The sequence below is a fragment of the Glycine max genome, chromosome 12 (genome assembly GCF_000004515.6).
Source record: "Glycine max cultivar Williams 82 chromosome 12, Glycine_max_v4.0, whole genome shotgun sequence".
Taxonomy (NCBI): Eukaryota; Viridiplantae; Streptophyta; class Magnoliopsida; order Fabales; family Fabaceae; genus Glycine; species Glycine max.
Genome location: NC_038248.2, coordinates 39749513 through 39761867, shown reverse-complemented (window position 1 = coordinate 39761867; position 12355 = coordinate 39749513). Strand labels below are relative to the sequence as shown.

Sequence of the window (12355 nt, the reverse complement as noted above, 5' to 3'; positions counted from 1 at the left end):
AAAAAGGTTGGGAATTGTTCAATCGCTGAGCAATCTTGACTTGATAGGAAATAAATATAGTATTTTGTCAACCATGTACATTATTTTCCAGAAATGTGCTAATAAACAACACAACCCTCTTAGTGTTTCCCTTATTATCAACAATGGGCGCGAATTTATTTCTTTAAAATTTAAAAAGATATGGGAAATGGTATTCAACTACTTTTATCTAACATGCGTGGTGTAATACAAGAGTTCCTTTATCGGGAAACAAGCAGAATAAAAGGTAAACAAAAGTCAGAAATGCTGGACCCCTGAACCAAAACACAGTTTTCTGAATTCATAACAAGGGGTGAATAGTGGAAAAGTAGAGGAGGGGACAAGTAAAAATGAATGAAATCAAATCTGGCTATTGTTGAACAATATTTTAGTTAACTAAGGTAAATTGCAAATTCAATAAGTGAACCAATATTCGTCCGACAACAAAAAGGTTTCTCATGGTCGGTGTTTTTACTACTTTCTATAGACATCATGGCAAAAATTTGTAGGCATCAAACTTTCAATGAAACCAAACCAAATTAATATGACTAGTCTTTATGACTAGTCTTTATAATCACACCCTTCATTGCCCATAAACTAAATTACACAATCCAATTTGAACACAACTTCACATGCACATACATAATTAAAGGCCGGAAGTTTCAAATTATCTCATGTTTCACAACGAACTTGTCAACCTTTAGAAGAACATGAAAACATGCTATTAATGACCTATTGCCATTTGTGAATGCCACAATTCACAAGGAAACTTCAAAACCGGGTAAGTAGTCAAAGAGTTAACCATTGAGTTCACACGTGGGAAACCAACCAAGGACACAACCAAAGTTGTCATTGGAATCAAAATCAAGAGTACTACATTATGTATATATACGTTTTAAGGAACATTAATTAAGATTACCAAAAATAAAATTAAGTAGGAGGTGGTTGCGTGACCAAGTGAACCTCAGTTTTGAAGAGAAGAACAGAAAGTGAGTCGATTGAGAAGTAGATGAACCCTCCACCTGTGTGACTCACAAACGACCCGAAACTCTTCCCTATCACGCAGTGCCACGCCAATCCATACTTCGAGTCAAACTCCTGAAATTGATACGTAACGATAATAACACACACCTTAATTATGTAAGAGGTTTATACAATAAACTTCTATGAATGTTTATTCTTATGCCATGTACAAAATTTTGATCAAGAAGGTTATAAGTGTAAAATAAGGTTCAACTTATAAATGAAAAAACTTAATTAATATGAGAGATTTCATCAAAAGACGACCAATAGATACTATTAATGATCAGAAAAGCTGGTGGATATTCCGTGTTACAATATTAGTAACATGGTAATCAACACAAAAAATAAGGTTTCAACCAAGGTTCGAATTCTGATATTCACATTTAACATCCGATAATGCCTCAATCAGAATTGTCTTTTGGAGGAATATACATGTTAAAGAACTAAAGAAAAAAAAAAGTTGCAAAATAAGAATTTTTCTCCCAAAGGTTTTATTTCGCTATACCTTTTTGAGAGCTCTAGCAATGAGAGTGTTGGATGGCTTTGGAGAAGGAGGGTGGTGAAGGGGGAAGAGTGATCTAGTGTGGCGCAGAGCATGTTCCTGCATGTGGGAAGGCATGTCGGATGATTTCAACCGCACGTTGGAACTGATGGCAAGTGAGGCCAATCTCATGATTGTTTGAGAAGGGTTGGGATTGGGAGTGGTGTGCATGTGCATGGCCTTGTTATGCTTCTCTTTGGAGCCATGGATCAGCTTTGTTGGTTCTTGTTGTTCTTCCATGGTTATGGAAAGCATTTGAGAGAAAAGAAGGGTCTTTTTGCATTAAATTTGAGGTGGGTACTGGGTAGGTAGAGAAGTCAAAGACAAGAATGAGAACAAGTGGGTTGTGTTTGATATATGGTATATTAAGTTTTGAACTTTGACTAGATGACTGTGTAGGACATGACAAATTGACAACGAGAATTTCATGCATTTTGGGTACCACAAGAAAATGAACACACATTAATTTAAAGACATTCTGAATCACCTGTCCCTTTTTGAATTACATTTTTCTTCTCTAATTTTTTTATTTATCAAGGTATTATTTTTTAATTAAAGAAGAAAAAGAATATGGAATTGAATATTATAGGGTAAGAAATATTATGGGTTTTTGGAAGAGTGGATTTGGAAGGATTTTAGGTTTGGAATACTGACACAGAGGACAGGAGCAAGGAAGGGTTAGGTGAGTGACCATACGACTGAGTTGCCTTGCCTGCAACTCTGTTTCTTCTTTCCTTCGATACGTCTCCCTGCTAAAATAGCAGAGTGATTTCTCTTTCTGAATATGTCTAATATTATTTGTTTTTGTTGTAATTTTTTTTTAAAGAAACATAGTTAGGAAGCAATATATGTTGGAGTAAGATAGCCTCTCAAAAATGTTGGAAGGGATTAACTGCTTCTGATAGAAAATACATATGTGGCCTAAACCAATAAACCTCTTAAAAATATATTGGAGCTGAGTAAGATAAAATCACTTAATGTGACAGAATTATAATTTTTTTAAGTCATTTATTTAGAAGTACAAATATGAACATCATCCATGACCATGAGTGTAGTTGGATATATGAGTTTTGTTATTTAGATGGACCACCGACTAAATTTTTATATATTTTTTTTGTATTTTTATTATATTAAATTTAGTTTCATATCTTTTAAAAATTTAATTTAATATCATATATTTTTAAAATGAATCAAAATACCTATAAAAAATTAAATTGAACTTAAATTTTTTATTTTCATTTTGATTCACTGAAAACTGGTGCAGTAAGAAAATAGTAAATCAAAATGATTTTTTATTTTTTAAAAAAATTATGATTGTTTTTCGATTTTGGAATTCAATTTTTTTTATAATTTAAGACATAAAACTCGTATCAATAAGTTTACTTAGGTGAAAATTATGAAAAAAAACAAACTGAAACATGAACATGATGATGAAAATTGTATGAAAAATAAATCTATAAGCAATAAAAAAGAATATAATATTAAATTTTTTATTTGATCATTAAATTCAATTTTTACATTATTTTAAACATATTTATGGTCATGTTTAGTTTGAACCAGAATTGAGTTTTTTAGTTTTCATTTTTCAATAAAAAAGGATACAAAATCGTGTCTTAAAATTAAAAATAATTTGAAAGGGTCATTTTTAATTCAATCAAAAAATATAAAGAAGATACCAGTCTAAATATATCTGGAAACATAAATAACTAAAAATATTTTTTCTTACAGAACTAAAAGTATATTTTAACACCAACTAAATAGGTTAAGATTAAGTAATGTGCAAATTTATTTCAATATAGATTTATTTGTCCGATCTATTTAACTAGTCCAGGTTCACTTGTTACTGGATCAACCCACGAACTAATTATTTTTTTAAATATAAATTATTGTTTGAATAATTTATGCATATTAGTTATACTTTTGTGTTAATATTGAACAATTTCAGATTAGTGATTTTGTTTATAATTTTTAAGCTTTTCAAATGTTTTTATATTTTTAATGTTTTTATTTATTTATTATTTAGATCGACAAAAGTTTCACTAGACCATTCCAGAAAGCATTTAATTCAATTTAACGGGTCAGCCTCCTAAATGTGGGCCATTGCATATCCATTTCTGGACCTTGCAACCGAAGCTTGTACCTCAAAAATATATTTGACTATCAAACCTAAGTTTTCAAACTTTTTTTCTTATGGTATTATTGTGGATTATCTATCGCTAGAAAAATTATTTCTATCAAATACCGAGAGTATATATAAGATATGTACTTTTCCTCTTGACATGAGTTATTTAATAATTAAGATTAGCATTCAAATTCCAAATCACCTTGTTAGAGCATCTGCATCGATCATCAAGAAAACAATTTTGTCAAAACTTTTGCTTTCTAAAGCAATGTTGTTAAGCAATAAAAATAAAAGAAAAAGGTATGAAATTATTATTTGTTGCAGCTTTCTGAAATTTTGTAGATGATTAAAAGTGAAAAAAATTCAGCTGTTGGAAAAAACATTCACGTCTAGTCGTTGGAAAAAAAAATTAGTTGTTAGAGTTGCTATAAATAAAGAACAATGTAAAAAAAATTATATAATCAAAACCTCTAAAATTTGTCTCAGTTGTCAAAAAATTCACAACTTCTATTTTGATTTATTTTCATTCAATGCATTCAAACCAAAATTTAATTATTCAATATCAAAAGATAAGAAGAAAGGATATGAAACAAGTATTTAGAGTGCTAGCTCTAATCTCAATTCATAATTATATGTGGAAACATATATTATATATGTAAAAGATCAATTATCAATGATGAAAATTGTTTACCACCACTAATGATAAGCCAACCGTTGACATATATATTGATTTTCATCTAGCCCTTGAGTCATATTTGGTTGAGAAAAGAAAAGTTCATAATCTGGAAATGTCATGACCAACTTCAAACCAACATATTTGAAAATATTTTAGATGTGATAATTAATAAAATTAGTAATTGTTTTAATTATGTAATTTTTATTATTTTAATTATTTTCTTTTATGTTGTGTTATTTATATGAAGTTAGTTATTTTTAGTATTTTAAATAAAATAATTTAATTGTGTTTATATTTATATTTGATTTTTAATTTTAATAGTTTAATTAATTTATAAATAATATAATTATAAATTAATAAAATTATTAATAAAATATAATGACAAAAACTTTTTGGTGAGAGTCATTAGAAGCTGTAAAAGAGAGTTACTTCATTATAAATATTGATTACTTAGAGTTAAAAAATAAAAACGAGTGACGTGTCTATAAAATTCCATTAAAAACAACTATGACGAATTACTGCAATATAAATACTTTCAAGAGACATGCGATTATTACTGGTAGCTATCAACGTTGGTTGTCACGTCTCAAACCAGCTCTTAAAGTTCAACCCTAATCTCAACAAAGTTCAACCCGTAATAAAAGCATGCTTATAAACTCATCCAGTGATACATATATTAATGTTTCTAAACCATGTAAAACATTTTCTTCAGTTTGGTAATAATTTTCTGGATAGTACTGTCGTAGGGAATGGATTCTCTGCGGTGATTTTTTATTATTTAAATAATTAAGTAAAATGTAACTCAAAATTTTATATCCCATGGATTATGACTGTAAGACCCTGCAGTTATTTTATGATTGCAGGAAATTCAGGTCCGTACTGTCTACAACTTCCAAGTTTGCATGTTCTCCTCAAAAATAAAAAATAAAAAAAATTCCGAGTTTGTACACATCAAAAAGTGTTGTTAATTAATCTCAAGGGGTTATATTTATAAACTTTTATCTAATAAAATTTGTTTCAAAATTTATTTGTGAAGGGTTCCTTTTTATAAACATTTTATCGTCTGACGAAAGAATGTGAACAATGGTGTTTTGTTATTGTGATTGGCGAAATAGGGGTAGGGTGGGATGTTTCGTCATTGTGATTAACAAAATAGGGGCAAGGGTTGAATTTCGCCATTGTGACTGACGAAATCATGGGAGTAGCAATTTTTGTTAATCCATTTGGTATGAAAGGCACGTGGGCGTAATAGGAAACAAAACTAAAAAATAACATAAAACAAAAAAAAAGTGGAAATTATGTGGATAACATTCTCATGTGAATACAACATTTTGTAAAAGATAAGATACATTAAATTAATTTATTGAAAATAAAATTCATAAAAATATAAGTTTCTTTTTGGAGAAAAATAAATAAATTCATATTTTAGTATTTGTAAAAGTTTACACTAAATGTTGTATTCACGTGAGAATGTTGTTCACGCAATTTTCGCTTTTTTGTTGTTTTATGCCATTTTTCAGTTTTCTTTCCCATCACGTCCATGCACCTTTCATGCCAAATGGATTAACAAAAATTGTTACGGCCATGGTTTCGCCGCCAGTCACAATGGCGAAATCCAACCCCTACCCCTATTTCGCCAACCACAATGGCAAAACACCCCATCTTACCCCTATTTCGCCATCCACAATAGCGAAACATCACTATTCATGTTGTTTTTCCAGTTTGAACGGTGAAATGCTTGTAAGGAAGGATCCTCTCGCGAATAAATTTTGAAACAGATCCTATTAGATAATAAATTTATAAATATAACCCCTTGAGGTCAATTAACCCCAAAAGTGCCAACACATATTGGGAATCCCGATTCGATCCTTCACAAATCAAGTGTTAGCACTTAAGAGTTAAAAATTAGTGTAAAATTAATTAACAGTTAAAAACTTATTTTTTATATATAGTTTAAAACTTATTTTAAAAATTACTTAATTAATTTAAAAATATTAAAATCATATTAAATGGTCTCTTGAATATTAAAATTCTTTTAGATTAGTATTTAAATTTATAGAGATATAACAATTCTAAAGTGATAGAATGTTACATACTTAAAAGGTTTGGTTTAGATATAACTGAGAAAAAATAGTTTATTTGAGGAAAAAATAATTATGTTAAATAATTTTTAAAATATGAAAAAATTCAATAGACATGTGATTGAGAGGAAGAGGTTAGAATCTTATTAAAAAAAGTTTAAATTACTAATTTATAGATTGATTATTCTTATCTTTTTAGTCTCTATAGTTTTAAAGTGATTTTTTTAGTTCATATAATTTATATTTTAATTTTTTTTAGTCCATATAGTTTAAAAATGTTTTTTTTTAGTTTTAATAGTTTATATTTTGATTTTTCTTTAGTTCCTATAGTTTGAAAGTGATCTTTTTAGTCCTTATAATTTATATTTTAATTACCTTTTAATCCTTAGAACAAAAATAATTAGCTACAGATATAAATTATCAACTATTTTTTATTACAAACTATCTTGTGATAAATTAGTTACGAATTACTTGTTAATATTTTTGTAGTTAATTGTAATTGATAATATTATTCATATTTTTATAACAAAGACTAAAAGAAAATTAAAATATAAAATATAAGTACTAAAAAGATTAATTTTAAACTATAGAAACTAAAAGAGAATTAAAATACAATCACTTTCAAACTATCACAAGAGAATTAAGATGTAAACTATCTGGATTAAAAAAGAAAGAAACTTAAAACTATAAGAATTAAATGAGTAGTTTAACCTAAAAAAATAATAATTTTATCAATAAATTTTAATCTTCAACAAAATTAATAAATACTATATACCAATAATACTATAAAAACACCAATTAAGAGAGAAAGGGTAATAATTCTTAAAAAAAAAAAGATTTATTGAAAGAAAACTATTTGCAACCAAATGGCAGTGTGTTAGTGTAGCATCACCTCATCCGCACATTCTCCACACAATAATAATACCAATATCCTTCCAAAAGAAAACAAAATATAAAAAATTAAATAGAATTTTCGTCTATTGTTAGTTCAACGCAACACAACACTTTCTTTCACTCCCACAATTCTTCTTCGTCTGGAGCTGCGATCCTCTGCTTCGATGGCCACCGTGCAACTCCAATCCCTAACCCTTGTTCGCTCCTCCGCACTCCCTTCCGCCACCTTCTCCCCTCCGATCGCCCTCTCCGGCCGCCGGAACTCCGCCGCGCTGCCGCGCTACGCCTGCCTCCGACTCCGACCCGCCGCCGAGACCTGTTTTCCGACTCGCGCCGCCTTGAGAACCGCTCCTCGCGGCGGAGGCGTCAAGTGCGAGGCAGGAGACACCGCCGTTGAAGGTTAGGCTTCGATTTCGTGGCGGAAAGTCGTTAAGTTTTTGTTACTGTTAGGATTGATTTGTTGTTTAGGTTCTGTGTGAATTCTGTGATTCTCTGGTAGCGGCTTTGCTTATGTTCTGTGAAATTTCTTTGTGTACTGTTCTTATGTGAAGATGTTAGAATCATTGCATTAGTCATGTGTTATGTGTAGATGTTGTAATGATGATGATAGTTGTTATTCATTGAGCATTTTGATGAGTGAAGCTAAGAAAACAGCTTCATGTTATTTTTAGTGTGTTTGGATTAGCTTCGTGGTGAGAAATAATCAATTAATTTTTCATGATGGAGGTAGAGCAACAGATAGGTTGTCTATACTTCTTTCATGTTATCACCGTGATTTTATGGGATAAAATTGATTCTTGTGTGTTATCCAATACACTATTTGTAATATGATTTTTATTTGACACCTATTATGTTGTAGATCTAGGCTTCTAGTGCTTTTGTTGTTTCTTCCAACTGTGCATAGCTTGACACATTTCTCCAATAATTATCTGTTTTGTGGTGAAAAGAATGGAATAGGCATAGCTGAAATTCTTTGAAGAGTTTCTCATGTTTTGACTTTTGACTGTATATATAAATCTGTGTTTTATGACCTAATTATATCTCTTTTGGCAACATGACCAATTTTACAGTGTTAGTGTATCCTGCTTGTATTCATAAGTTTACCAAACAATCAGAAACTAGTAAAACTGCATAATCATTTAAAGTCACTCTTGTAGTCTGTTTCATTTTCTTCTAGCACCTGTCCCTTCTTTCCATAACCTCTAATGTGGGAGCAAAGTACAGGGTTTAAATATCTGCATGAATTTTAAAGTTGCTTATATGCATTCCATCTCTCTACTAGTCTGGTCTGTATAGCTGAGTTTACTGCCTCTTAAGGGTATGTTTGGGAGTGGGGTGTTGGAGGAAAAGAGAAGGGATGATAAAATTTTCATTTCTAATAAATATTTTTTAAAATAAAACAAATGCAATGATAGATTAGATAAACTCAATGTTTAATCTTTTATGTACTTTTATATACATTAAATAATTATATAACTCTTAGTAAAAAATATCCCCACTCTTCCTTATTCCTCCAAAATCCCACCCAAAGTTGAGCTTCTTTTTTCATTATCAGAAATGTTCCCTTGGTGATTTTTCTTGATAGGAATTGGTTAATGTTAGATTAATTTATGCTTAGTGATAGGGATGCTCAAGACCTGGTCCAAAGCTAATGAAGCTGGGTTTGCGTCTTGAGAATTAGACCTTATTTGTTTTTGCTTTTTGGATTGGGTTTGGGTCATATTTCGGGTTGGCCCAGCTTGGTCCAATGTCATATACCATTTTAAACTTTTTTTTGTAATATTTCTTTTGTACATTTTATCTAAAATTGAGTCAATCTGGTAATTTGTTGCTTCATAACCAGGAAGTGTCTGGGTTCAAACACTATTGGCCCAGGCAAAATGTAGTGCCGTGTTTGGACTTTGGACCAAGTCAAACCCACACCAACCTGGCCCATGAGCACCCTACATTTTAGATTTTCAGGGCTTTTAAATCATTGAACATCATACATATGGGGCCAAATGATTATTTTGGTCCTTTATCTTACTTTGGTTCGGTTTGGTCTTTTATCTTTTAAAAAGTTTGTTTGATCCTTTATGTTCTGAAACTGATTCAGAATGGTCCTTTCTATAACAGACATTACTTCTAGCATTAAAAAAAATTCAAGTTAGCATTTTTCTAGCCGTTTAAAACTGTCACTAATTGTTTTAGGTTTTAACAAGTATAAACAATTTTCTGATGGTTTTAAACCCCAAAAAATTGTCTTTTCTTTCTTTTCCCCTTTCCTCACTCCATCTTCAGATCCAACTTAACAACGTACAACAAAATCTTAAAATCAGAACACCAAGAATCCAAAACGAGATCTAGGTGGTTTCAATATGGTGGAAAACTAACTCAAAACACCCCCCCCCCCCCCCCCCCCCCCCCCAATTTGATCAATTAGGTTCAACACAAGTTCAATTCTGAAATCCTCTGATTCCTAATCCTCTAACAACCACTCCTCCCCTCCTCCAAATCCAGAACAACCACCGCACCCTCCTCCAATTTTTTCGCATTTGAACTCCCGACCTGCCTTGACCACTAGTCACATATTTGTTGAATTGCAAAATATGTGAGCAAATGGGTTGTCATAGAAAGAAATGTGTTGCCGTGGAAGGAAATGTGATTTTGAAATGCATTTATGAGCTTCATATGTAACAACAATATTACAGTTTAGCATTACTCATCATTGTACTCTAAGTGAAGCATGTGGAACCTAAATTTAATTACCCATTACATTTCCATAGAATTGTTGCATGTCTGAGAGAAATACTTAACTGAAGTGAAATATTTTGTAATCTGTATTATTGGATATTGCAGTGGCTCCTATTACTGATGCAAATTGGCAATCACTTGTGCTTGAATCTGAGTCTCCAGTATTGGTTGAATTCTGGGCTCCATGGTGTGGTCCCTGCCGTATGATACATCCGATAATTGATGAGCTGGCAAAGGAATATGTTGGTAGGCTTAAGTGCTACAAACTCAATACTGATGAAAGCCCTTCAACCGCTACTCGGTACGGGATCCGAAGTATCCCAACTGTCATTATTTTCAAGAATGGTGAGAAGAAAGATACAGTTATTGGAGCTGTGCCCAAGACAACATTGACCTCAAGCATAGAAAAATTCTTGTGAGGTGGTAAGCAAAGGCTTCAGCTGGAAGTAAAGCTATTTTTCTCGTTAGCTTCCTCTCATCTAAGCCAAATATCTCAAGTTTGGGTGATTTGTTTCTTAAATAACCATTTATGGTCCTGTATAATTATGGATCAACCATATTTTCTGTGCTGTTTACATAATCGTAGTTGTTGCGTAAAGTTGCTATCTATTATAGTACGATTTAAAATTCCGTTTACATCTTTGGCTTCCTGCTCCTTCACCTTTCACTGAACATTGTATGGGGTATAAGGCAAATTGGATTAGATTACTCCCCTATAAACTTTGGGGGTCTTACGGATGTTAAAAAAAAAATGAGGTGTTGGGTTTTGTAATATTATTCTCAATATTGTCAATTTGGGAGTTTTAAGAATGGCCTTCAACATCTACAAATCTTTAGGAGATGTTTGTTTCAAAGTATGTAAAGATTTCCGAGGATGTGAGCTTAGGAATGTCATTTTCATGCTTGGTATAAGTTTTAAAAGAACATTCCCTGGAATGCAAAATCTTAATTTCTACATGGGCAGATGCAAAATCTTCATGTATACCTTGCGTCACATTCTCATGATAAGTGTGTATTTTGAATTCACGACAATGAAAGTTCCTTTCTTGATTAACCACGTCTTCCCATTACATTATCACATTTATTTTTTCATGTTTATTTTTAATTTTTTAATTAAATAATTTTTTTATGCAATCAGTGATGTCAACCAAAGATGTTAATGAAAATAATATTCTTTGTCATGTCATTCCTAGAAATGTGATTTCCGGAATATAATGATATTCCTTGAAACAAGACGGTGTAATAGTGTGTGAAAACAAAACTCATTTCTCACGGTGTAAAAAGAAATATTAATCGTACAATATATTAATTTTAAATTTGATGCTTGAGATATTCTTTTCTTTCTTTTTTCTTTCTTTATGTATCTTTATTGATTTACCCTTTTTCACTATTTCTTTTTCTTATCCTCATCCTTACTCATTTGGAACTCATTTAACTCTTAGAATCAATTTAAAATTAATTAAAAATTAAGTTTGAAATAAGTTTGATTTTAAAAATGAATCGATTAAAACAGTTTAAAACTAGTTGGGTTTGATTTTTTTACTAAACTAATTTTTGCACACCCCTACTTCCAACTCTCCATGTCATAGGTATGTTTCAATGCTTCACATTCACATCGTGGACTTGTTTACGGAACAAACTTTTTAGAATGACTAGTTTTGCGGTGGTTCTAAAACATCTTTTTTGAAAAGCAAAAATAGTCATTTCCGAAAGCTTGTTCCGGAGTACACTTGTTTCTTTTGGAATGGTCGTTTCAGAAGCAATAAATGCACTTTGAAAAACCCTTTTCGAAAGTAAAAATAGTCATTATAGAAAGCCTATTTTGGAGTGCATTTGTTGCTTTTGGAACGATCATTCTAGAAAATCCTTTTTCATAACACCTTTTTTGGAAAGAATAAATAGCTATTATGGAAAGCTTGTTCTCGAGTGTACTTGTTGCTTCCAAAATGGGCTTTTCGTAAATCCAATAAACTTTCGGAAACCCTCTTTTTGGAATCTAAAACTTTTTTTGCTCATGAGAAACTCATTCTAAAAGGTTTTTTTGGTTATGGAATGTCCAATTCGAAAGCTTTTTTTTGCTTATGGAAAGACTATTTTGAAAAAAAAATATAGTTACAGAATGACCGTTCCATTGGAAAGGGAGGTGTTAGGGTAGGTTTATTCCTTAAGGGTAATATAATAATTTCAAAGGTGGTTGGGGGTGTAAGATACAAGTATGGGGGCCTAGGATTCAACCCCCAATTACCTAATGTCTCAACCTTAGTTTT

General features: G+C 31.1%; 2 protein-coding genes across 2 annotated transcripts; one reads left to right on the top strand and one right to left on the bottom strand.

Annotated features, from left to right (window-relative positions):
* Nucleotides 1-849: 849 nt before the first annotated feature.
* On the bottom strand, nucleotides 850-1982 carry LOC100790593 (dynein light chain, cytoplasmic). Its single transcript, XM_003540413.5, has 2 exons — nucleotides 1547-1982; nucleotides 850-1116 (listed from the first exon to the last, which is right to left on the bottom strand). The coding sequence occupies exons 1-2, from the start codon at nucleotides 1835-1837 to the stop codon at nucleotides 949-951; spliced, it is 459 nt and encodes a 152-aa protein (XP_003540461.1). The 5' UTR covers nucleotides 1838-1982; the 3' UTR covers nucleotides 850-948.
* A 5492-nt stretch (nucleotides 1983-7474) lies between these two features.
* Nucleotides 7475-10723, top strand: LOC100526924 (uncharacterized). Its single transcript, NM_001249138.2, is given in 2 exon segments — nucleotides 7475-7754; nucleotides 10194-10723. Coding segments are annotated over 2 exon segments (549 nt in total). The 5' UTR covers nucleotides 7475-7519; the 3' UTR covers nucleotides 10508-10723.
* Nucleotides 10724-12355: the final 1632 nt, after the last annotated feature.

Excerpts from the sequence above, each read along its gene's own strand:
- LOC100790593 (XM_003540413.5), bottom strand. The coding sequence starts at position 1,837 with ATGCTTTCCATAACCATGGAAGAACAACAAGAACCAACAAAGCTGATC. Across the intron at positions 1,117-1,546 it reads TTGCTAGAGCTCTCAAAAAG|GAGTTTGACTCGAAGTATGG; the intron begins GTATAGCGAAAT and ends TATCAATTTCAG.